This window comes from Geotrypetes seraphini, chromosome 16, assembly GCF_902459505.1.
Source record: "Geotrypetes seraphini chromosome 16, aGeoSer1.1, whole genome shotgun sequence".
Taxonomy (NCBI): domain Eukaryota; kingdom Metazoa; phylum Chordata; class Amphibia; order Gymnophiona; family Dermophiidae; genus Geotrypetes; species Geotrypetes seraphini.
Window position 1 is genome coordinate 41,929,049 of NC_047099.1, and position 27,347 is coordinate 41,956,395.

Here is a 27,347-nt window from a genome sequence, read left to right on the forward strand (position 1 = left end):
AACTGCCCAGAAATACTAGAAATAAATTATTATTATTATATTGCTGGCTTTTACAAAGCCATGGTAGAGGTTTCTACAGTGGGCCGGCGAGGTAAATGTTCCGATGCTCATAGGAGCTCTTTATCTATTAATAGAGTTTACTCTACCTTTTAATTTTTATGACACTTTTTTTTAATTTAATGATAATTAATTTGAACCATGTCTTTCTTATCTTCATTGTTATATTATCTGTTAACGCAGACATGTAAGGCTATCTGTTTCTTGTTTTTGTTAAATTTGTACTTTCAAAAGTTTTGAATAAAATTTCACGGACTGAAAAAAAAAAAAAAAAAGAGCTGCCATTTTACCCATTCCATGAGGGAGACTCTTCAGCCAGTCCTGGTTTTAAGCTTATATCTCGAAGCAGTGTGATAGTTTTACCCATTGAAATCGGTGCTGCAGATCCCAGGTTGAGGTTGGCAGAAATCCAAAACCGGCCCCCAAAAAGTCTCCCTGCTCTGCTCACAGTTCCTAATAATTCCAGCTCCTTTAGGGTCTGGTTGTTTGGCTTCTGCTGGCCTTAATAGATCATCCTAATCGGGGTTCTGGTATCATTACCAGTCACGGGAAAAAGCCACCATCCGTTCTTTGCATGTAACAATGCATCGCATTAGAGCTGGCGTTCCCAACCCAGTTTAGGACATGCCCACCCAGCCAGATTTTCAGGATACCCATAACGAATATGCTTTAGGTAAATTTGCATGCACTGCCTCCATTGTATGCAAACGTATCTCAAGCATATTCATTGTGGGTGTCCTGAAAAACCTGGCTGGGTTGAAGACTTCTGCATTAACCCAAGGCGACTTGCTACATGTTTGAGCTTCTAAGATCACATAGGCCCCTTGTTGATATATAAACATATGCGAAGGCCTTTAGGCCTAAAGGAAGAAATTATACCTCAGTAAATCGCCTCTGAACACTATTTTTGGTTCAAATTTGTTTTCTAAACAAAAACTCACTTTTGTGTTTCACAAGTGCTATGGTGTTGCTTTGCAGTCTACAGTACGTTTTCATTCCTGGAAGTGCACGTAGACCCTGGAGATATTGTCGGTCATGGTGACTAAAAGTTCTCCTACGAAGAGGACTGGAACGATGTTACAACAAGTTCTGTGGACAAAATATGGTGTTTTGATTTAGTTGCGGAGAGCTGGAACTGGTTTTCTGCTGCAGCTTCTGCTGCCTTCCGCTGCTTGGTCCGTGATCAACCTGAGCCATCCTGTGGTTTGTTAAAATCAGGGTTGTGCTGGGCTTGACCTTTGACCCAGTCCATATCTGAGAAGGTACGTGGCATGGAGGAGTCTCCTCATGCACAGAGAAGCAGCTGAGAGCAAGGAAAGCCAGGGTTCAAATCTCACAGCTGTTCCTTGCGGATCTTGGGCCTGTCCCTTAACTCTCCAGTGTCTCGGGTACAAACTTAGAGCTGCCCAGTTGCTCATTCTAGAACTAAGACTTTTTTTGGCCCCTCCTGGATTTCTGCCAGGTGCATTATGGGACCTGAGCACTGATTTGGGATCTAAGTTTAAAACCAAGACCCTTCTGGAATAGGTAATGTGGCAGTTTTGCTCCAGGGAGAGCCGAGAGTCCGAGTGTACCTGAATATGTATCACTTCAGTGGCTTTCAGACAGTGTATAAGAAATTAAATACAGTGATACCTTGGAATCCAAACGCCCCAGTACAACTTGGAATCTGAACGCCCTGTGTGTTTGTGCATTCGTTTCCCCAGCGCTTGGGCCAGTTCAGTTGGAAGCTGTAGTAAAAGCATCTCGTGTGATTTTCGCCTTTGTGTAGTGTGGGAAATACTGTACTGTATTATTATTATTTGTTAATATTTTACCTCAAAATCCAGTGTATTTACTGTTAAAATTTGAGTTTGTGGGACCCAGAAATGGATTAATCCAGTTTTTATTGTCTTGGAACTCGAACGGGGTTCTGAAACACACATGGGAACAAATGCAGTCATCCGGCAGAAAAGCACAAAGGGCCTCGATGAATTGGAGACGAGCCATGTTTATCGTGCACAGTGCCTGCATCAGAGGTCTACCGCATTGAGGAACCGAGTCTTTGAGTGTCGGCGTCCCAAGACTTATCGGCTAATATAATTTCTTATCTACTGGTGAGACGGCAGAGAGCAGATAGGGCTTCGAAGAGGGTGTCCAGGATCACGCCCAGAGGAGGGAAGTAGCACCATGATATCCTCAGTGTGGGGAGTAGGGTAAGAGGGAACTTGAGAAGGAGACAGAGAGTGATTAAGGTTCTGGCTTGCTCCAAGGTAGCTCTGGAAGCACACCAGCCAGAGGAAGCTTTCCAGATGGACATTTTTTTTTCTTGTTGCAAGGGTTACAGAACAGTAAACAATGGATAATGCTAGATGAGTCTAAACACTGAACTTGTCAGGTGGACAAAATAACTGTTAACTTGCCCCTCCTATTCATCGTGTGTGCTTTACAGCCACAAATAAATCATTTGATTTCCCAATGTCTGTAGTGCTAAGCCTAAGTGTCCTAGAGGAAATTTCCACTAGCCTGAAGCAGTGGTGAGGAGCACAGGCAGCTGGGAGAGCTCTGGCGAGGGCTAGAGGTTGGCGAAAGCGCAGGCAGTTGGGAAAGACCTACCATGGCTCAGAGGCTGTGGTGAGGCAGCTGGGAGAGCTCTGGCGAGGGCTAGAGGTTGGCGAAAGCGCAGGCAGTTGGGAAAGACCTACCATGGCTCAGAGGCTGTGGTGAGGCAGCTGGGAGAGCTCTGGCGAGGGCTAGAGGTTGGCGAAAGCGCAGGCAGTTGGGAAAGACCTACCATGGCTCAGAGGCTGTGGTGAGGCAGCTGGGAGAGCTCTGGCGAGGGCTAGAGGTTGGCGAAAGCGCAGGCAGTTGGGAAAGACCTACCATGGCTCAGAGGCTGTGGTGAGGCAGCTGGGAGAGCTCTGGCGAGGGCTAGAGGTTGGCGAAAGCGCAGGCAGTTGGGAAAGACCTACCATGGCTCAGAGGCTGTGGTGAGGCAGCTGGGAGAGCTCTACCGAGGGCCAGTGACTGCTTTTAATAAGGGCAGAGCCTTAATTTTCTTCAAGCAAAATCTTTTGTTTCCAAAACCCAAAGAACCAATAAAGGCCTAATAGGTGCCAAGCGATCATTTTCCGCTCTTTGTCTGGCAGTTCAGCCCAGGAGTTCGCAGGTAGGAGAGCGTTCCTGAACTCCAAAAGAATCTGTGAATCAAGAGCTGCCTTGCCCAGGAGCTGTAGCTCTGCTGCTAACTGCCCTTCTTTGGCGGTATTCACTTATCCTGGGTGTCACTCTAGAAACGCACTTGACCATGGCTGACCACACAAACTTAACAGTGAAGAAATGCTTCTACACTCTGGAAGCTAAGGACTATTAAAAAATACTTTGACACAACATCCTTCAGGTTACTGGTGCAATCGCTGATCCTATCCACCCTGGACTACTGCAACATCGTCTACCTGGGTATCCCACAAAAACCAATAAAAAAAAACTGAGATTAGTACAAAACACTGCAGTTTGCTTAATCTTCGGACTGAGAAAACAAGATCACATTAGCCCATACTACAAAACGCATCACCCCCCCCCCCCACAACTCATTTTTGCCATGGTCCAGTCACAACAACAGTCGGAGTAATTTTACATGCCAGGCTGATGAATATCACAATTTGGGTTCACCCCAGGGTCACTGTTTTATTCTGGCTGTTTACAGTAAACCTTCCGTTGGGTAGCAGATTTGGGATACTTTGGGGAACGGATGTGCTTTCGGGATAAATATGTTGGAGTCTGGTTTCCACAGGCTGTAGGGAGGCAGCTGTGGCAACTTTGACGTCTTTTGGGGGCTGCTGTTTTCGCTGTCAATTTTGAGCTGAAGGGTGTGGGTGGGTGTGTATGTGTATGGAGGAGGGTGGGGGGTGAGGGGTTGTGCTGAAGCTGAGATAAAGAAGACAATGTTTACTAGAGAATGACACGGGGCCAATTTTTTTCTTGTCCCCGCGGGAAGTCATTTTCCCATCCCCGTGAGTTCTTTTCCTGTCCCCACCCCATTCCTGCAAGCTCCGTCCTCATCTGCACTTTAAAATGATAAGCGTTCGAGGCTTGGGCAGTTAAGGTAGAGCTTACAGGAATGGGACAGGGACCGTGACATAACTTGCGGGGATGGTACAGGGAAATTGAGTTCCTGCAGAGACCGGGACAAATTGGGAGGGGGGGGGGGGGGGAGAAGGAGGAATAGATGCAAGGATAGTATTTTTTTTAATCCAGAAGTGCTGAATGATGAATTCAGATCCCTGAATTAAGAGTGATTAATGATTTCATCTGCCGAAGTCTGGAGGGTTTTGTCCCACCATCACTTGTCTGCCACTGTTACTTCATTAGATTTCTGTGGCACTGTGGTGTGGTCAGACCTGTTGCACTTAAAGACTCGTCACACTTTTTTTTTTTTTTCTTCAGATTCTTCTGTTTTCTGATTCTCCTAATCCAGTCCAATCCTTTAGTTTTTATACCGAGTCATTCTCTTAAAAAGAAGCTCGACTCGGTTTACATAAATAATAATGAAGAACAATTCTAAATCTTCCAGTAGAACTATTCTGAATCTGTCTATAAGAACATAAGCAGTGCCTCTGCTGGGTCGGACCAGAGGTCCATCATGCCAAGCAGTCCGCTCACGCGGTGGCCCATCAGGTCCAGGACCTGCATATTAATCCTCTATCTATACCCTTCAATCCCCTTTTCCTTCATACAATGTTTTTTGAAAAAGTATTGTTTTTAGAGATTTTCTAAAAGTATAAAGTGAAGAAATCGATCTGATCTCTACAGGAAACTCATTCCAGATTGAAGTGAAGGTGTAGATCAGGGGTGTCCAATGTCGGTCCTCGAGGGCCGCAATCCAGTCGGGTTTTCAGGATTTCCCCAATGAATATGTATGAGATCTATTAGCATACAATGAAAGCAGTGCATGCAAATAGATCTCATGCATATTCATTGGGGAAATCCTGAAAACCCGACTGGATTGCGGCCCTCGAGGACCGACATTGGACACCCCTGGTGTAGATAAAGAAACGAGAAATATAGCCTGGTACCTTTAGTCCCTTAAATGATGCAAAAGAAAGTTTACACTTCTCCCTCCGTATTCGCATAGGCGTGAATAACTTTTTAAATGTTTGCGGTTTTAAAAAAAATTCCTTTTTTTTTTTTTTTTTTAAATTATTGAAACCGTGAATAACATAGAAACATAGAAACATAGAAAAAGCGGCAGAAAAGGGCTATAGCCCACCAAGTCTGCCCATTCCAAGTATCCCCCCCTGAATTTACTCCCTTAAAGATCCCACGTGAGTATCCCATTTTTTCTTAAAATCCGTTACGCTACTGGCCTTTATCACCTGGGGTGGGAGTCTGTTCCAATGATCCACCACTCTTTCGGTGAAGAAGTACTTCCTGGGATCGCCATGAAACTTCCCTCCCCTGATTTTCAGCGGATGCCCTCTGGTGGTTGAGGGTCCCATGAGCCAGAAGATATCATCTTCTGACTCGATGCGTCCCGTGATGTACTTATACGTTTCAATCATATCTCCCCGTTCTCTTCTTTCCTCAAGTGAGTACAGCCGCAACTTCTTTAGTCTTTCTTCATACGTGAGATCCTTGAGCCCCATGACCATCCTGGTGGCCGTTCGCTGAACCGACTCGATCCTCAGCACGTCCTTTCGGTAGTGTGGGCTCCAAAACTGAACACAGTACTCTAAGTGAGGCCTCACCATGGCTCTGTACAACGGCATCATAACCTCAGGTCTCCTGCTGACGAAACCTCTACGGATACACCCCATCATTTGTCTTGCCCTGGAGGAAGCCTTCTCCACTTGATTGGCAACCTTCATATCCTCGCTAATGATCACTCCTAGATCTCGTTCCGCCGTAGTTCTAACCAAGGTCTCACCATTTAGTACATAAGTTCTACGGGGGTTTCTCTTGCCCAAGTGCATTATCTTGCATTTTTTAGCATTGAAGCCTAGCTGCCAAGTTTTTGACCATTGTTCCAGCAGCACATTGTTGTTTTTGAAATAAGCCACTATTACTACTATTGAAATTCTCAAAGTTTTATTATATAACAATACCTGTATAGTCATATTCTCAGTGCAAACAAAACGTTCTGGGCTTGGATTAAAGCAAGCATGCTGGGAAGAAGCCTTTCTCTTTATGAATGCTGGGAAGCAGCGTTTTTCTCAGTGCACACTGGGAAGCATGGAAACAGCGAATTTTTGGGAGAAAGCATGGAAGCAGTGATTTTCAGAGTGAATGGTAAGCGATAAACTTTATCGGTACAGTAAAAGGAAAAAGAACTTTAGTGATGATGTAATTTGGGGGGGGGGGGCGGAGTCGGCATTCGAAAAAATCGCGAATAAGCGAATCCGCAGATACGGAAACTGCAAATACGGAGGGAGAAGTGTATACAGTTGAAAAGTTCTTGATCTCGTAGTTCGTAAAGAGTTATAGGAAATAGAGACCAAAGGGAAAAACAATTCCATATAGTATTTTAAATACTAGATTATTTTGCACATTTAGACTGGATTCTGAAATGAACTGGAAGCCGTGATCGTATTTCCTCTTTCTAAAAATCAGTCGCCTCTGATTTGCTAGACCCAGTTCTGATCATTTTGGAATGCAAAAGTGACTTGAGGGCACCGAAAGCAAACTGTGCCACACGTGGTCAGCAGGATGTGCAAATAGCACATTGTGCAGGCAGATATGGGGGGCGGTGGGGGCATTGTCTGGCAGGTAGGATGCCTGCCACCGGCTGCGGTTGCTATTTCTCCTTGCAAATCAAAGAATGAGACGATATTTTGCAAGCTTAGGGAAGAAACTGAAAAAACACCTTTGAGCGATAAGGCGCCCGCCTGAGCATTCATTAGGTCTACAATAAACAGGACCTGCCGGGTAATAGTGGAACATACGCATTCGAAAATGCACTTTAGACCTTTCTGTCTTTTGTAGAATATATGTGCAACTGTTTAGGGCAAAGTGGAAACTGTGTTAATGGATTGTGAATAATTTGTTGGGGAGGGGAGAGGGACAGAATAGTTGCTGTACCATCCTGTTCGTACACGAACACCCGGGCTCAAAGTTACTTGTTTTAATATTTTATTTATATACCACTTATAGGCTAAGTGGTTTACATTCAGCTACTCAAGCATTTCCCCCTATCTAATGTATCTGGGGCAGTGGAGGATTAAGTGACTTGTCCAGTGTGGGCTTTGAACCCACAACTTTGGGGTTATGAGGCTGTAGCTCTAGCCACTGTGCCCCACTCTCCTCCAATACAATAGCAGAAGTGAGCCAAGTATAGAACAATGAAGCTCTTGTGACATCACTGAGGAGGTTGGCTCTTATTGGTGGAATGAAGCTATTGTGACATCACTGAGGAGGTTGGCTCTTATTGGTGGAGTGAGGCATTGTAATAACATCAGGGAAAGGAATTGGGATTTGTATAAGGAGCAGTGTGGGATTTGAACCCACAACCGGAGAGTGCTGAAGCTGTAGCTCTAACCACCGCACCAGACAGGATGGAGGAGTAGCCGTATGGTTAGTGCAGTGAACTTTGATCCTAGGGAACTGGGTTCAATTTCCACTGCAGCTTCTTGTGACCCTCCATTGCCCCAGCTACAAAACCAGATTGTAAACCCACTAGGGACAGAGAAAGTCCCCGCATATAATGTGTCTAGTGCTGTGTACATCTAGAAATGATTAGTAGTAGTATAATCCTGATTATAGCCAGGGCCTGCTTGGGGGTACACGATTCCCCTGGCCCAACATTTTTTCCTCTCTTTCCTGACCCCCTCATAGGTGTCCACCATCTCCCCCTTTGTTTCCCACTGCCACAGCTACCACCATCACCCCCCAGTAGCGTAGCTAGACAGACAATTTTGGGAGGGCCTGAGCCCAAAGTAGATATTGTGAACATCCTGAAAACCTGACTGGCAAAGGGGTGCTCTAGGACCGACTTAAGAAACACTGCTTTAGAGGTCTGATATGAACAGAGGCCACTGGGCAGTTGTGTTTTGTCTGTTTAACTAATCAGTGTTCTGTTTTTTTGTCCCCCCCCTCCCCCCCCCAGTCTGTGGGAGTTTGGACATCCGGAACGATGTGTCCCAGTTGAGGCGGCTGGAGAACTGCACCATCATAGAGGGGAACCTTCAAATCCTTCTGATGTTCGGGACTAAGTCTGAGGACTTCCGAGGCCTTCGCTTCCCCCGGCTCACCATGATCACGGAGTACCTGCTCCTCTTCCGAGTCTACGGCCTGGGGAGCCTGGGGGACCTGTTCCCCAACTTATCTGTGATCCGTGGCACTGACCTCTTCTTCAACTATGCCCTGGTGATGTACGAGATGCCCCACCTGCGGGACATTGGGCTGCACAGCCTCACCGATATCCTACGAGGCGGGGTACGAATCGAACGGAATCAGGAGCTGTGCCACATGTCCACTGTAGACTGGACGCTGCTTGTGGAGTCGGTGGAGAACAATTATATCGTAGGGAACAAGCCGGCGGAGGAGTGTGCGGATGTGTGCCCAGGCATTGTAGACGTGGAGGATCCATGTGTTCAGACCAGTTTCAATGGCCGCATGGAGTATCGCTGCTGGACCTCGAGCTACTGCCAAAAAGGTCAGAGATGCCCACCGTCTTGTTCTGAGTTTCTCAATCCAGTCCCCAGGACACACCGAGCCAGTCAGGTTTTCAGAATACCCACACTGAATATGCATGAGATAAATTTGCATGCCCTACCTCCATTGTAGGCAAATCTTAAATTGATCTCAGGCATATTCATTGCTAGGGTTACCACACGTCCGGATTTCCACAGACATGTCCTTCTTTTGAGGACGTGTCCGGGGGTCCGGATGGCTTTTCAAAACCTGCCACTTTGTCTGGCTTTTGAAAAGCTTCTGGCGTCGGGACGGCATCTGCGCAACGTCACCAAGTGGTGAACAGATTTCCTTCGGGGAAAATCTGGTAACCCTATTAATTGCGGGTATCCTAAAATCCTGACTGGACGAGCGCATCCCGAAGATTGGATTTAACAATGTTTATTGATGCACTTTACAACAATTCAATAAATCAACCATTAAACATATCAGCCATGTCATAATTGAGGTCATATATTTTGTTTTCTACCCCTCTCCTTCCCTGCTATTATTTTCTTTGTTACAACCATATTATTTATGGGCTGCGCCCCCATCAACAATTTAAACCCACCTCATGCCCCTTTACCATGGGGTAACTTGTATTATTTCCCCCAGTCTTCAGCGGATTGCAGGAGAGTGTCCAGGCAGTGAATCGCATCCCTCTGTCCAGTAGCATGGTAACTTTCTTCAGAGTGGACTGATCAGAGGCAAATTTGAGTAAGTCGTCAACCGCGGGTCTGGTGTCTAGAAAACAGATAAAAACTCAATTATTCAACAGATTGGGTTCTTAATGTATTTTATTATTTTAACATTTTTTTATTCCATTTTAAAATTGCTTGTATCTTTTTTTATATTGTATGTATTTCTCCCTATATATAACTTGCCGAATCTGAAATGATTTGCTTTGTTTGTACTATGCTTAATTGTTGTGAACCACCTAGAAATTTCGGGTATGGCAGTATATAAAAATAAATTATTATTATTAATAAAGTCAGCGATAGGAGAAGAACTCCAGCACTTAACATAGAAGGCACGGTTTATCGAACCCCTGCCAGCATCCCATCACGGGACACCTCACGTGTGCTCAAAATAAATAATATTAGTGAAAATAACTCAAGTAGTGATAATTGCTTTATAAATCACACAGGTGCAGTAACAAGCGGAAAGCCCGCTAAGAGAATCCCCCAGCCAACTCCAGCAGGAAGAAAAATAAGACTTGGCTTAAGATTTGGTTCAAGTGTCCATCATCCAACAGGAGACCATAATCACTGTGTATCTTGGAGAACCAATTCAATAGGTTCAAGCGAGCCAGGTTTCGGAGACAAAAAGTCCCTTCTTCAGGAACCCTATGCCGAGCTGAAAAGATATGACCTACGTCGTTAGAATCAACGATCAATTGAGATGCCAAGTAGCTTGAGACCCAGTAGCCTGTTCTCACGGTGGCCAATCCAGATCACCAGTACCTAGCCAAAACCCAAAGAGTAGCAACGTTCCATACAGAATCTCAAAGAATAGCAAGATTCCGGAATCTCAGAGAGTAACAAGATTCTAGAATCCCAAAGAATAGCAACATTCCATGCTACCGATCCAGGGCAAGCAGAGGCTTCCCCCATGTCTTAATAACAGACTATGGACTTTTCCTCCAGGAATTTGTCCAAACCATGAAGAAGTATGTCCTCAAGTTGCCTCCGAGTCTGTTCCCTTTTCACCCTCATCCAAAATTTTCTTTCAACAAAAAGAAACTTGCCACCTGCGCACTTATGCCACGGAGGTAACATAGAAGGTGATGGAAGATGATCTGCATAGTCCATCCAGTCTGCCCAACATATGCGCACTTAATCTTGAGCTATCCTTGCCATTTTTCAGGGCCCAGACCGTAAAAGTCTGCCCCGACACTAGCTTACTAGAGATGCTGTCAAAGCCTGCTCCAGCCCAACCGGTTCTAGCCATAATCTGGACACAAGACATTAAGGCCTGGATGCATTAAAGATAATCGGTAATACCGACTGTATCGCTGTTGGCCGATTCTCTAGCCAATTGTGGATGAGCGATCGATGTGCTACCAAGTTTGCATCCCATCCCTTTTATTATTTTCATCGCCCTTCTCTGTACCTTTTGTAATTCCACTATATTTGTTTTGAGATATGGCAACCAGAATTGCACACAGTATTTGAGGTGTGGCCATACTATAGAAGGAGACAAGGGCATTGCAACATTTTCATCTTTGGTTTCCATTCCTTTCCTGATAATTCCTACCGTTCTATTTGCTTTCTTAGCCGCTGCTGCACATTGAGCTGAGGGTTTCAACGTATCCTCAATGACGACACGTAGATCCTTTTTCTGGGCAGTGACTCCTAACAAAGTTTTTGGGTTCCTTTTTCCCACATGCATCACTTTGCACTTGCTCAGATTAAACGTCATCTGCCATTTTGACATCTAGTCTCCCAAGGTCCTCTTGCAATTGTTCACAATCCTCTTCCGATTTAACAGCTTTGAACAACTTTGTGTCATCAGCAAATTGAATTATCTCACTATTTATTCCCATCTCTAGATCATTGATAAATATGTTAAAAAGCAGCGGTCCCAGCACAGACCCCTGGGGAACCCCACTGTTTACCCTTCGTCATTGAGAATATTGACCATTTAAACCCACTCTTTGTTTTCTGTCTTTTGACCAGTTCTTAATCCATAATAGGATGTTACCTCCTATGCCATGATTTTCTAATTTCCTCAGAAGTCTTTCATGAGGTACTTTGTCAAATGCCTTTTGAAAATCCAAATACATAATATCTTATCCTTGAATTGTGTTCTTTCATGTTTTTACTTTCCTCTGCCTATTGATTATGGCGGCGGTTTAATTTTTCATTTTATTGAATTGTAAACTGCTTAGAACAGACATGGGCAACTCCGGTCCTCGAGGGCCGGAATCCAATCGTGTTTTCAGGTTTTCCCCAATGAATATGCATTGAAAGCAGTGCGTGGAAATAGATCTCGTGCATATTCATTGAGGAAATCCTGAAAACCCGATTGGATTCCGGCCCTCGAGGACCGGAGTTGCCCATGTCTGGCTTAGGCCATCCATATGGGTGGTATATTACTTTATTTAAAAAAAAATAAACTTGAAACCCTATTCCTCCTTTCTTCTAGGCAGGGGTAGGCAATTCCAGTCCTCGAGAGTCGGTGAAGGGCTAGAGGTATGGTGGGGGGGGGGGAGTAGAACGGGTACCTGTGCCTCCACCAAGGCACTCCTTACTGCGCCACTGAGTGTGGCATCCAGCATTAGATGGCTGGAATAAATGGCCCGAGTTTGTCCGTCAAGCCCCTTCCCTTGTTTAAAAGCAGACTGAAAACCCACCTTGTTGATATAGCTTTCAATCCTCAACCCTACTCCTTTACCCTCCAACCCAGTCAGCAGATAACCGTTCCCCTTAACTGTATCCATGACATGCTGTTTGGCTGTTTAGATTGTAAGCTCTTTGGAGCAGGGACTGTCTCCTTTGTGTCTGGTAGTGCTATAGAAATAATTCATAGTAGTAGTGTGAAGAGTTTCAGTCTTTGGGAAGCAGAGCTGAGATTGTGATGTCATAATGCCTCATTCCACCAATAAGAGCCAACCTCATCAGTGATGTCACAATAGCTTGATTGTCCTGGACTCCCCTCTGCCCTCGAATCCAGCCAGCAGATTAACCATTCCCCTTAACTGTATTCATGACATCATGTTGTCTGTCTTGGCTGTTTAGATTGTAAGCTCTTTGGAGAAGGGACTGTCTCCTTCGTAACTCTATACAGCTCTGTGTACATCTGTTAGCACTATAGAAATAATTCATAGTAGTAGTAGTAGTAGTAGTAGTAGTTGTAGTGTGAAGAGTTTCAGTCTTTGGGAAGCAGAGCTGAGATTGTGATGTCATAATGCCTCATTCCACCAATAAGAGCCAACCTCATCAGTGATGTCACAATAGCTTGATTGTCCTGGACTCCCCTCTGCCCTCCAATCCAGCCAGCAGATTAACCCTTCCCCTTAACTGTATCCACGACATCCTGTTGTCTGTCTTGGCTGTTTAGATTGTAAGCTCTTTGGAGCAGGGACTGTCTTCTTATTCTTTGTGACTCCATGCAGCGCTGCGTGCGTCTGGAAGTGCTATAGAAATAATTCATAGTAGTAGTAGATGTGAGATCCAGATTAAGCTAGTATTCTATAACTGGTGATGTGCGCAGAACGTCCTTTGCAGAATACAAGTTTAGAATGGATCTTCCTGGCACTAACTTTGAGCGCCACGTATCCTTGATGCCAATTATACAGCTGCTACAACCAGAGGTGCCTCGACTCCAAGATACGCTTAGAATCATGTAAGATGTGGCTGGTCATGCTCGCACATATCCCTATGAAATTCCATACGAGCCGTTTTTCACTTGGCGGAAAATATTTTATGCAATTATCCTCAAAATGTGCTTTAAAAACGTTCCACAAATGCTGTTTTTCTCCCTACAAGTCCTGCTGAGAAGATTTCATGCTCTTTATCCACATACCTTCTGTCTTGTTCCTTCTTGCATTCCATTCCTCATTTTGCAGCTCTCCTGGGTCGTGCGCTCCCTCCAGAGGTGACGGGTCAGAGAAATTGGACGCCAGGTGTATCCTTCAGGTGGGAGCCGGCAACGCTGCTCAATGTTCTTGCCGTGTTTATGGAGCACTGCATAAATACAAGCCTCTCTCCGCTCATTTGCTGTAAACAGAGCCTGCAATGAAGTCTGCACTATAAACACGGATCCTTATCTCTCCTGCAAGTCTCCTCCGGCTGCTCTGGTGTAACTTTCTGTTAATGCTTTTAGTTTGTTTTCAAAACCATCTTAGGAAGCTCCGTAGACTTCAGAGGCCTCTCCAAATATCTCTTCCCAGACGGAAAATCTGGTAACCCTATTCATCTCCAGACGTTGAGGGCGCCCAAATTTTCATTACAGCATCCCAAATTTCTCAGCTTGGCAATAAACTCTGGATAGTGGGCACATCTATGTTGAGTTACAGTTTTGGAATGATTGAGGGGTGTAACAGTTCTCTATGAATGTTTTAACGGGAGAACTTGTGACAAATTGACATTTTTGGAGACGAGATGAGGCAGCATTGCTAGTTCTGAAGGGATATATGTCCTATGATGAGGCCGTCATGATTTGATCTTCAACCAATATTCGACAGAATTGGATCAGCTTCATCTACTTTATTCAAGCCACTGGGCTCTACCATATTAAGTTTAAAAATCCAAAATTGTTCTCCTTTTTCTGGAGCCATATGGTAACCTTGCCCCAGAGTCTGGGGAGTCCTTCTCGTTATCAAGGAGGGCTTTGCCAGCAGCCTAACTATACAGTCTGGTGATTGAATTTTTTCAGGAATGTAGTAAATCTATTTAGAAACTCTGCTGAAACCCTGATGCTTATATCAATATTTGGGGTCACATGCTTACTCATATAAATTGCACGGTTGCATAAATGTTGTGTTCTTGCGTGATGGATAGAACAATTTATTTACTTGGCAGTTGTGACCGGTTAGGATGGTGGAGAATATGTGCTAGTTGGCCTAAGGGCCCACAAACTTATTTATCTTTCCCTGGTTGGCACAATGGACTAAGAACCAGGGGAACTGGGTCTGATTTCCACTGCGGCTCCTTGTGATCCAGGTTCTACATCCTAATAGTTGTAAACATCTTTAAATAAAAATGTTTTAAGTTCTGATTTAAATTTGGGTAAGGAATCTTGATGGCTGAGTTGACTAGGCAGGGCATTCCGTAAAGTTGGAGCAACAAGAGAGAAAATGGATTTACGGGTGGTACCACAGACAATATTACACAATGAAGAAATATAGAAACATGGTGAAAGATAAAGGCCAAATGACCCATCCAGTCTGCCCTTCCACAGTAACCGTTATCTCTTCCTCTCTTTAAGAGATCCCACGTGCCTATCCCACGCTTTCTTGAAATCAGACATCTGTCTCCATCACCTCTTCTGGGAGATTGTTCCACGCATCTACCACCCTTTCTGTAAAAAAGTATTTCCTTAGATTATTCTGGAACCTATCGCCTCTTAACTTCATCCAATGTCCTCTCATTCCAGAGCTTCCTTTCAAATGAAAGAGACTCGACTCGTGCGCATTTCGATCGCATAGGTATTTGAACATCTCTATCATAGCTCCCCTCTCCCGCCCTTCCTCCAAAGTATACAGATTGAGATCTTTAAGTCTGTCCCCATACGCCTTATGACGAAGACCACACACCATTTTAGTCATAGGGGAAAACACCCTCCAGGGATTCAAGACAAAGTTAGACAAGTTCCTGCTGAACCAGAATGTGCACAGGTAGGGCTAGTCTCAGTTAGGGTGCTGGTCTTTGACCAGAAGGCCACCGCGTGAGCGGACTGCTGGGCACGATGGACCACTGGTCTGACCCAGCAGCGGCGATTCTTATGTTCTTATGACTCCATCCTTTTTATATCTTTTTGAAGGTCTCCAGAATTGTACACAATATTCTAAATGAGGTCTCACCAGAGTCTTCTACAGGGGCATCAATACCTCCTTTTTCCTACTGGCCATACCTCTTCCTATGCAACCGAGCATCCTTCTAGCTTTTGCCATCACCTTTTCAACCTAAGTGGCATTGATTAGTGGAGCATAGAGGTCTAGAAGTAGAGTCGGGTCTGATAAGTCTGTCAATAAAAGCAGGAGAATGCGCAGATTTCATTTTGATTAAATTTTTTGGCATTGTATATGATTTTAATGGTCGTATTTTGAATGATTTGGAGTCTTCTAATCTCTCTCTTGAGTAATGCCATGGTAAAGCAAGTTGCAGTAATCCAGGTGAGAAACGACTAAGGAATGAATCGGAATATGAAGGGATGCAGGCTTATTCCAGCTCATTAGAATCAGTTGAGATCCCAGCGCCTCTCCTACTGTTTCCAGTCCTGTTCATTCAGCGAAGGTCCTGAGGCCTTGGATCATACAGTAGGGCCCCCTCTATGAATCCTGTATCGAGGGCTTTACATCCAGTTACCAGGTATCATGCTTGTGATGACAAGTCTCCCCTTCAGAGTCGGGGAACATGGTCACTATAACATCCCCAGCCTCAGATGATGTGTGGTGTGGAAAATGCAATCCGGGAATCAAATTGGGGACTTTGTATGTTAAACTGCAGCACTACCACTCAAATGGGGAGAGTGTATCGCACTGATTAAAACTGCAGCCTCGGCACCCTGAGGTTGTGGGTTCAAACCCACGCTGCTCCTTGTGACCCTGAGCAAGTCACTTAATCCCCCCCATTGTCCCAGGAACATTAGATAGATTGTGAGCCCATCAGGACAGATGAGGAAAAATGCTTGAGTACCTGAATAAATCCATGTAAACTGTCCTGAGCTCCCCTGGGAGAACGACATAGAAAAGTGAGTAAATAAATAAGCACTGGGTTGACTTGACATACATTTAAATGGATGCATTTTTGCTGAGACAAGTGGAAACCAGCAGACCTTTTGGTTTTGGGTGGGAAAAGCTGAAGAAACAGATCAAGTTCTCCGTTATTTACCTTGTGTGTTGAAGTTCCCCTATCCAAAGTCTAGCACAACTGCAGTTCATATTAGCAAAGTTTTGCAGGGTGCTTGCAAAAATATTCACAAGATGGGTGACTGTTAAAATGTTCCTTGGATGAAAGCTGTTGTGTTAATAATGGACAGAGGTGCATTAGTTCTTGGTATGAAAATGCTTCCATATTCCACTGACACGTGTCCTAGGACCTTGGTTTTCACGCTCAGTCCTCAAGAGCCACCAACAGGTCAGGTTTTCAGGATCTTCCTAATGAATATGTATGAGAAATTTGCATACAGAGGAGGTAATAGGCTTGCAAATCTCTCTCATGATTCATTAGAGAGATCCTGATACCCTGACTGGTTGGTGGCCTCTGAGGGCTGGGAGTAAAACTAAAGGTTCCCTTTATTTAATGATACTAGACCCTTCCTAGTATCGCTTCTGGTTTCTCATTCTTGCAACCTGTAGCCACATCTGCTCATGTTAATGTTCCAATGGACATTAATTGCAAACCTGTAACCTGACGTTGCTCTCTGAATTCTCTCGCCAGTTTGTGCCTGCGGTCCTGGGATTGCCTGCAATGGCGCTGGAGGCTGTTGCCATCACGAGTGCTTGGGTGGTTGCAGCCAGCCTGGTGATAGTCGAGCATGTGTGGCGTGTCGCCGGTTTCACTTCAAAGGCCACTGCCTGGACTCCTGCCCACCAAGGACTTATGAGTACGAGGGCTGGCGCTGTGTGACAGCCGAGTATTGTGCTAGCCTGCGCAAGGTCATGGAGAACCCCAGTGATTCCTCTAAATTTGTTGTATACCGCAACCAGTGCCTAGCTGAGTGTCCATCTGGATATACAAGAAATGACAGCAGGTAAGGAGGTATCTGGGAATTAAGAGCTTGTCAATGAACATGCTTCCTAACCATCCTCTTTACCACTAGTATACCTATCGGCTCTTTCTACCCTGATGAGTTCTGTTATTTCTTTGGTCTTGTCTATCTCCTGAAGAAAAATTTTTGCTCTTGAATCTACCCTCCCGGAACCTCTCTATCTAGAACGTTCTTCCCTCTGAGTCACTATAGGATCAAACCATTCAGAACATCTAATGCTTCTTGTGATAATGTGTTTCTTCTCCCCTTTGTCTGCCTTCTTCTAGCATCTTCTGCCATATGTGTGAAGGACACTGCCCTAAGGAGTGTAAAGTGGGTGTCAAGACCATCGACTCGGTGCGAGTGGCCCAGGAGCTGACAGGCTGCACCTACGTGGAGGGAAGCCTCATTATCAACATCCGTAGAGGCTGTTAGTATCCTGTTTTGTTATTTAATGGTTCTCTATTGCTTAATGCTCCCTGCAATTATGTGCAGGTGATAATTAGGTAATCTGCTGTCATATTTCTGCAGGAAAACTTTTTCTGCTTTCTCGGTGAACATAATGCAGGTGAAAAATTAGATTTTTAGACTTAGGGGGTCCTTTTACTAAGCTGTGGTTAAAAAGTGGCCTTAGTGTGCCCTTATGTGGGTCTTTCCCACGTATTTAAGCCATTTTTACCACTGCTGGCAAATGGCTGCTTTTCCATTTTCTGAATTAATGGCCACGCACTAATGTTGAAATTCGGCGCATGGCCATTACCAAAAAATTAGTGTGTGAGCTCATAACTGCAACCCATTTTGTTGGCTGTAAGGTATTGCATGCTACAGTAATCCTACATTAATCAGTTAATGCGCAACCTGAAATGGGCTTTCCAGTTTGGTATCTAATGGCTACTAAAAAGAGATCCAGATTGACCACCAATGGAGATAGGTTGCTAGGCTCATTGACCATTGTTCTGGGACCGCATGGCTCTCTCTTTTCTATTTGGCTCTGTTTGCTGGTGCCCTCCAGCGTCAATAGTTAGGTGAAGTCATGAAAACAGAACAACTTTTTAGGATAGGAACCTATCGGCTCCCTCCCTCACCAGTGGTGCTCCATTGTGTGACCACCCGTCCTAGTCCATATCCCTCCCTTGCCCTTACTGTCTGCCTTTTGTGTTCCAGGTGTGCATCTTTTCAACCTCATCTCATAATCCTTTTTTTCTTTTGGCTTCTACCTGTAGATAATCTTGCTTCAGAGCTGCAGGCCAACCTTGGACTCATAGAGACCATCACAGGCTTCCTGAAGATCAAGCACTCCTTTGCACTGGTGTCCCTGTCCTTCTTCAAGAACCTCAAACTCATTCGAGGAGATGATATGGTGGATGGGTAAGAACCTCATATAAGCTACTGGTATAGCATTTCAAATAATTTGATTGGCTTGCAATTAAGTCCTCCAACCATGGTTCTTGATCACATCATTCCATCCCCCTTTCACACCCAGGTCTCCAGGTAAGACTCTCTCCAGCGTCACAGAATCAGACCAGATCTTTGTGGAGCAGTAGCATTCACCAGATTATTAGGACCTCCTTGTCTGTGTCCCCATCCAATATTATAACTTCTTGACTTAATAGATTCATGCTAGAGTCCAGACATTTCATGCTTCTGTGTTGGCATTGCTATATTGAGATCTGTTTCTCCTTGTAGCAAGAAAGTGCATATTAACCCAGTATCTCTTACAAATGATGAGGTATATAATCAGTGAGAGAAGTTGGGAGAATATTGGCAAGTTTTAGATGGGGGGGGGGGAGTCATTAGTTGCTTTTTAGATTTAGGAGAGATCTGTTAATTGCTTTCAATAAGGATTCCCAGTTCTCTGTCAGAAGTCCATTTCTTCCAGGATAGAACTAAAAATAAAATATATCAGGTCTTGAACCAGGGTGGGTCAGGGTCCACCCAGTTTAGGCTCAAGCCTACCCAAAACTTCATCTCCCTTAATATGACTGATGGGGATCCCCAAGCCCTGCCAGCCGAAGACCTCTTCCCTGTTGAAAGAACTTACATATTGGGTGACTGTCGGCACTGTCCCAGAACTGCTGATTCCAGCCAGAAAACACCCCCCCTGCCCTCACGGCACATGCTCAGTTTTCATGCTTGTACAAAACAAAGCCTATGCGCTTAGAAGCTGGTAGCAGCAGCTGTGGGACAGTGTCAACAGCTGCCCAATATGTAGGTTTTTTTTATCAGGGAGGAAGTATTTAACTTCTAGAAAAAATGAAAACTTTTGTATTTCAAGAAATTTTTGTAATTATTTATGTGTTATGTTCATTTGTTAGTATCTTATTTCATTTGTGTGATTCAAAATGCTGTTGTAGGTTCTTTTAGCCAGTAAAATGGTATCGCGACTTAAACAATGTGGGCACTAAATCATTTATACATCAACCCACAAAAATTCCAACTTTAAGCTCTTCAGGACCAGCCAGAGATAGCTATTGCCAACAAAACTTTACCATTGACAAACTATTGCCATCAAAATTTTTTAAAAAAATATTTAAAAATACTTATCAACATCAATGAAAATCATTAACTCGTCTTAAAGTGGTGCAGGAGAGCTCTTGGTGACATTAGCTATGTTTCAATTGCTCCATCAGGACAATGGACTCCTGAAAAAGAAAACCACATGCAACTTATTGAAGAAAAAATAAATCGTCAAAATCCTTTAGTTGTATCCAAAAACGCTTCAAAAAACAGTCCATAAATGCTCATTGTTATCCCAGCCAAATGAAAAAGTTAAAATACCTTCAGCATGTATGAGCTCTCCTCAGCACTTCACACAAGTCAAGCAGGGGGGAAAAAAAAGCTTCTTCTATCACTCAGCGGAAATATAAAACATAGAAACATAGAAAATGACGGCAGAAAAGGGCCACAGCCCATCAAGTCTGCCCACTCTAATGGCCCACCCCCCTGACTTTACCTCCTTAGAGATCCCCCGTGAATATCCCATTTAATTTTAAAATCTGACATGCTGCTGGCCTCAATCACCTGCAGCGGGAGTTCATTCCAATGATCGACCACCCTTTCGGTGAAGAAATACTTTCTGCAGTCACCATGAAATTTCCCTCCCCTGATTTTCAGCGGAGCCCTCTTGTGGACGAGGGTCCTTTAAAAAGGAAGATATATATACCACCTGACATGCTACAGCCAATCCAGTTGTACACTTATCACACCATATTGTTTTCTTCAAATTGCGGCCATCCAGTCCATTTCCAAATTCCGTAAGGTGCTGGTCGCCTATGTATTTTATTGTTTGTATTTTTGCTTTGTGTTGTTAATAGTGTTTTGCGTTATGTGTGTATTTATTGTCGATTTTGTGTGTAATTTTGTAACCCGCCCTCGGTAAGGGCAGGATAAAAATCAATAAACCAAACCAATCCCTTGGGATGTATGCAATTAAGATGAAAAATCCACCATTTCTCCTTGTAGTCTAATAAATGTTGAAAATCACCACCCTCTCTCCCTAACACTATGGCATCCAATATTCTCTAGTGGACGTCTTCATTATTATGACCCTTTTCATTCCAGTGAGCTGCTAATGGTGCAGACAGTTTCGGTAAAATCCTTGATTTGTGCTCATTCAATCTTTTTCTTCACGGGTTGAGATGTACGTCCCACGTAGTCTGATTCACACGGGCACGCTATACAATAAATGACTCTATTTGAGTTGCATGAAGAGTCAACTCTTACCAAATATCTCCGGGCTGATTGAGATCACACCAAACCGAGCCCTCAATATCTCGGGCACACCATTAACATGTGCCACACCTAATTTAACCCATAACAGCATTCTCAGTCTGCTCATAGTCAAATCTCTTATAACTCTGAATTTCCCCCATGTTTCTGTTCTGCTTGAAAGAGAAAACTGGTCAAATCCTGAAGCATTCATGCAAAGATAAAATTTCCCAATGTTTCATCAGCAAAGATATCAACATGGACTGAAACTGCTGTTAAAAAGTCCTCCTGAGGCCTTCCTCTGGACCGCTTCAAGTATTCTTATGTCCTTTGCCAGATACGGTATCCAAAATTGAACACAATACTCCAAGTGGGGCCTCACCAATGACCTGTACAGGGGCATCAACACCTTCTTTCTTCTACTGGTTGCGTCTCTCTTTATACAGACCAGCATCCTTCTGGCAAAAGCCACCGCCTTGTTAAACTGTTTCTTTGTCTTTAGATCTTCGGACACTGTCACCCCAAGGCCCCTCTCCCTATCTGTACATATCAGCCTCCCACCTCCCAGCACATAAGGCTCCTTCCGATTACTAATCTCCAAATGCTTTACTCTGCATTTCTTTGCAATGAGTTTTAGTTGCCAGATATTAGACCATACCTCTAACTTTTACAGATCCTTTTTCATGTTGCTTGCTATGGATAAATTTTCTGCCTTAGTTCAAGGCATAGAGGCTTATCAGGTCTTAAGTTTCAAGTTTAAGTTTCAAGTTTATTATGGGACTTGATAAATCGCTTAATCAAATATTCTAAGCGATGTACATTTAAAATTTACAATATAAATCTAAAATACAGTAACAATATATTATATTACAATGCAGACAATATATTTAAGTAATAACTAAAAAACAATAAATTCAAGCATAGTTAAACAAAGGGAAAGAAGGGAAGAAATACAATTTTAAATAAAGATAAGACAATGAAAGAAAACACAAAATAATGTAATTAGAACAGGATTGATCAAATAATCATCATTCTTAAAATATAAAAGAATTATGTGAAGAAGGGATCATTAAAACGGTAAAATTTTAACACAGATTTAAATATACCCAATAAATTGACCATTAAACAGAATTTATAAAATAAATAAATTATGTAAAAAAAGCGTCTTTAAAAAGGAAAGTTTTTAACGCAGTTTTAAATTTACCCAAGTCTTTCTCATCCCGCAGCACAATAGGAAGGGCATTCCAAGTTTGTGGTGCCATACAGGAAAAAATAAATTGTCTCCTAGTATTGATAATTTTTAATGATGGAATTGTTAGCAGATTTTGTTCGCTAGATCTTAAAATTCTTTTAGTAGAATAAGGAATCAGTGATCTATATAAAAAAGCAGGAGTCTTATTAGTCAAAGTTTTGAAAATAGTTATACATAACTTATAAGTGATTCTATAATTAACAGGAAGCCAATGCGCCTCTTTAAGAAGTGGTGTTACATGATCATATTTTTTTGAATTATTGATTAATTTTATTGCTGTATTCTGTATGATTTGTAATCGTTTTATTTCATGAAGTGCAATCCCTTTGAATAAAGAATTGCAGTAATCGAGCTTAGACATCACCAAAGAGTGAACAAGTATAGTAAGTGATTTAGAACAGAGAAATTTTGAAATGGAACGAATTTGACGTAATCTGTAAAAAGTGATTTTCACAATATTACTGATATGATCATGGAAATTTAGTTTATTATCAAAAATAACACCTAAAATTTTTATATTCTTAACTGATTGTAAGGGAACATTATTGATTAATATCGGATGAGCAAGAGAGAAACTATCTTTCCAAGGAAATAGCATCACATTGGTTTTATTAATATTGAGAGCCAATCTATTTTTGTTTAGCCAATGATATACTTGTTCAAGTTTCTCATTAATGGATGAGATATCAGTTAAATTGTTATTGTTTAAAGGGTGTAATAATTGAATATCATCGGCATAAGCAAAAACTTGAAATCCTACTGATTGGCATAAAGTCATCAAAGGAGCTAAAAAAATATTGAAGAGTAAGGGTGAGAGAATAGATCCCTGTGGAACTCCATAAGAAACCTGGGATGGAAGAGATGCAGTATTATTGAAATCAACTATAGAGGTACGCTCAGTAAAGTATGAAGTGAACCAAGCTAGAACTTCATCAGTCACCCCAATAGTCTGAAGTCTAGCAAGGAGTAAATGGTGATCAATAGTATCAAACGCTGCTGATAGATCAAGAGAAACTAAAAGCACCGATTGATGGTGATCTAAGAAATAATGAATTGAAGAAGTCATTCCAAGAAGTGAGTGCTCTGTGTTATGGTGTTTTCTGAAACCAGTTTGATTAGGATGTAACACATTGGTTTGTTCAATAAACTCTGATATCTGATTAAAGACAATTTTTTCTGTTAATTTAGCCAAGAATGGAATCGTAGATATCGGTCTATAATTAGAAAGTTCATCTTGACCAACTTTTTTATCCTTGATAATTGGACGAATATATGATTTTTTCCAATTTAATGGAACCCTTTGTTGGATTAAACTCTCTGTAACTAAAGTATGAATCAGAGGTCCAAAGATATTAAAATATTTTTTTAGAAAAAAAGGTGGAATTAAATCCGCTTTTGAGCTTTTGATATTCAGAGTTTTTAGAACCATTTCTATTTCATTTAAACTGGGTATTTTGAATTTCGAACATTTCGAGGATAACCAGTCTGAGTTAAACTGTTCGGAATCACTTATAAGAGAAGGATTTATAAAAGACTTCCTAATATTTATAATTTTCTCTGAGAGATGATTCGCAATTGTCTGGGCTGTAGGAACTAAGCTATTGGAATCACACTGTAAATTAGTATGTGATGTTATTTTGTTAAGAATATTATAAAGAATTGAAGAATTTTTAGCTTTAAGTATCTTTTCAGAATAATATTTCATTTTCGTTTGATTAATTTTAGTTTTATAGAAATTCATATGATCCCTATATATAGAATGATTTTCCTGGGATTTATCCTTTCTCCATCTCCGTTCAAGAGATCGTAATTGTTTCTTGTGGAGTAAAAGCTCTGTGGTAAACCAAGGGTTCCTAACTTTACGTGCAGAAATAACCTTTTTTTGAATTGGAATAAGTTTATTCAAAGTATTATGAATAGCGTTATTCCATAAGTCGGTTAATTCATCTATTGAGGTAGTAGCTGAATTTGAAAAATCTAGCTTGAATGTAGATTGGATTGTATCATAAGAAAGTTCATTGAAATTTCTATATAGAATAGTTTGTTGTGTAGACTTAGATCTAGTGTAAGAGCTAACATATGTTAATGAAATGAAAAAATGATCAGACCAGGGAACTGATAAACAACAATTTAAAAAAAAATTTTCCTTTATAGAAATTGGTATAAATACTGAATCTATGGTATGACCTGCTTGGTGAGTCGGTTGGGTTACTAATGAAAACAGATCCAATTGATTAATATAAGAAAGAACTGTTTTAGTGAAATTATTGTTTTGATCATCAAAATGAATATTAAAATCACCTAAAATTACTGGGTTTGAGGAAGAACTACCAAAATCAAACAGTAAAGACATCAGGAAAGCCATATTATCCAAATTTATTGGGGGAGGAAGATAAATTAACAATATATCTGTTTTGGGTTTTGTTTGAATGGTTAAATGTAAGAATTCAATAGGCACAGTGCCTGTGGATTTTTCAACCAGGGTCAATAAAAATTCTCTAAATATTACGGCTAAGCCACCACCTTTTTTATAGGACCGATGATTATAAAAAAAAGAAAAACCATCTGGACAGGCAAATGTAAGATAGGCTTCATCGCCTTCTGATAACCAAGTTTCTGTTATACATAATATATCTAATGATTTATCTATGATAAGATCTTTAACAAGATGGAATTTTGTTTTAATTGAACGAATATTAATTAATCCTATATTTAAAGATAGAGGGTTGCAATTCGGAGGTAAATTAAGACTGGAAGAAGATGAGTTATCTAAAGGTAGTAATTTTAGATTAGATGGCTGAACTGAATGGGGATTACTATAATTAACTTTATTTTGAATTTCTCTACGACCCCAGAGAACAGGAATAGCGAACGAATTGTTGTCCATATCTGTATAATCAGCAAAATGATTATAAGGACAACAATTCTTTGTTTCAAATAGAATAGTACCAAAAAAAGGAGCTATTAAGCAAAAAGATAAAATTTTATTGAATGTTGGTGTATTTTGTTTATTATTTAAAAGAAAATTTGGGAAATTATTTGAAACGCATTGCAGAATCGCATAAAGGAGCGCATTAAGGAGCAGAACCTGCTCCTTAAGTATGTCTTGTTGTCCCCCCCCCCCACCCCTCCACACACTCCTTTTCAGTTTCTAAAAGTCTGGACTGAGGTAGGCTGTTGGGAAAATATTTTACTTTTCAAAGTTGGCTAAATGAATGATGGTGGTGGCATAACTGGAAGCAAAGTCATCGGGTATCACAGAAGACATGCATGGGGATTAGAACTGAGGACAGAATGTCATACCTTGTACCAGTTTAGTGACTTTTTAAAGTCCACTGGTTTTATTTCATCCTGATTTTGTTCTCAGGAATTACACTTTGTACGTCCTAGACAACCAGAACCTCCAGCAGCTTTGGGACGGAAACCACGAGACCCTATATATCCCTGTTGGCAAAATATACTTTGCATTCAACCCCAAACTCTGCCTTTCTGAGATTTACCACATAGAAGAGATGACTGGCACCAAAGGAAGACAGAACAAGGCCGAAATCAACCCTCGAACTAATGGTGATCGTGCCTCCTGTGAGTACATGTTTACTTTGAACCTACATAGCAGCAACATGACAAAAGGTAAAATTGAGATACCTGGATCATCAGTGGGTTGCCTCGCAATTACACAGAGTTTATATGTAACCATAGAACCATGACATGAAGGGAAAGGGGATTTCAGCTTGATATATTGGGACAGGGAACTTGTTGACTGTTGGCGTTCAAGCGTTGCCTTCTGTGGTTCTCTCATGGCCAAATCTTCCCTCTCCCTGCATCTCGCCCTTCAGGTAAGACCCACTCTCTGCGTTTCATCTCCAATGTCACTGAATCGGATCGGATCTTCCTGAAGTGGGAGCGATACCAGCCACCAGATTACCGTGATCTCCTCAGCTTTGTCGTCCACTATAAAGAATCGTAAGTTTGAAAAGGCACAAACTTCTCATTCTGGATTCATGAGGGGTCTTATTTGGTTTGAAAAGCAAGCACTGTTTTGCTGTCAATATGCACATACCCCCTTGTGATGGCTGGCCCACATGTTTTGGGAATTGTTGAATCATAATATTACTGCCAAAACGGTACGAGAAGAATGTAGAAAAAGGCACCGATTTATCAGAGAGGTGCACACTACATCGATGACACTTAGCTTATCAAGGGGAAATGAGGGGGGGGGGTGTCTTCTGACCTTGATCAGGACCCCATGCAGGCATCCAGTGGATATAATGTAAATCATGAATTTGACGGAAATGAATTAAGAGTATATGGGGGGGGGGGGGGGGATGGTCAGGGCAATTGGAAGGAGATGGGTGGGAACTGGAGCTGTCTGGGGTGCCGTGTCTAGGGGGTGCCATACTGCTGAAACCACTACAGGGCTGCTCTAATGTGGCCACATCTTAAGAAGAGAGCTGCACCATCAGAGGGACCACCCTTCCCCTCTCCCATCTCTGGGAGTGGCCTAGTGGTTAGAGCAGCTGCCTCCGCACCCTGAGGTGGTGAGTTTGATCCCCACTGTAGCTCCTTGTGACTCTGGGCAAGTCACTTAGCACTTCATTGCCCCAGGAACAAAGTAAGGACCTGAACACAATAAGAAATGAAAATTTTCCAGCAGCCCTTCTCTAATAGAATCATTCTAAGAAACAATTTTAAGAGAGAAAAAAAGACTTATGAATCAAACATCTCCACCCCCCCTCAGGCAAACTAAACTTTTCAAGAGCTGCAGAGCCACAAGTGGGGTGAGCTGAAGATTTTGGGTGGCGACTTGCATGTCAGATTTCATCCCATTCCCCCTTTTCTGCAGTCCCTTTCAGAACATGACGGAGTACCTCGGCCAGGACGCTTGTGGTGCCTCCAGCTGGAATGTGGTGGATGTGGATCTGCCGCTAAACCCCACCCAGGACCCCGGGGTCACCCTGATGAACCTCAAGCCCTGGACCCAGTATGCCATCTTTGTTCGTGTCATCACACTGACCACTGCAGAGGAAGGACGCAACTTTGGGGCCCAGAGTGATGTGGTGTACATTCGCACGAAACCAGCAGGTGAGAATAAAATTATAATCATGTCAGGAAATGTGGCTGGCCCACCTTTCCCCTAAGGATATAAAAGTTGAGTCAGTAGCAATATAAATAAATATTTGTTTACGTGAAGAACAGCGCATGTATGGAAACAACCTCCCAGAGAACAAAATTCAAGAGCCCAAGGGGGTTTGGGGAGCTGTGGCGTATT

General features: G+C 42.5%; 1 protein-coding gene across 3 annotated transcripts in view; it reads left to right on the forward strand.

Moving 5' to 3' along the window:
- The window catches only part of INSRR (insulin receptor related receptor), a 49,119-nt gene that overhangs the window by 5,379 nt on the left and 16,393 nt on the right, over window positions 1-27,347 (forward strand). For 2 of the 3 annotated variants that reach the window (XM_033925613.1, XM_033925612.1), the window contains exons 2-8: window positions 8,138-8,686; window positions 16,809-17,121; window positions 17,406-17,548; window positions 18,342-18,486; window positions 25,446-25,660; window positions 25,915-26,041; window positions 26,922-27,160. In XM_033925613.1, the coding sequence (XP_033781504.1) occupies window positions 8,138-8,686; window positions 16,809-17,121; window positions 17,406-17,548; window positions 18,342-18,486; window positions 25,446-25,660; window positions 25,915-26,041; window positions 26,922-27,160 (1,731 nt within the window). The remainder of the gene's footprint in view (window positions 1-8,137; window positions 8,687-16,808; window positions 17,122-17,405; window positions 17,549-18,341; window positions 18,487-25,445; window positions 25,661-25,914; window positions 26,042-26,921; window positions 27,161-27,347) is intronic. The other variant, XM_033925614.1, reaches the window with a different exon arrangement.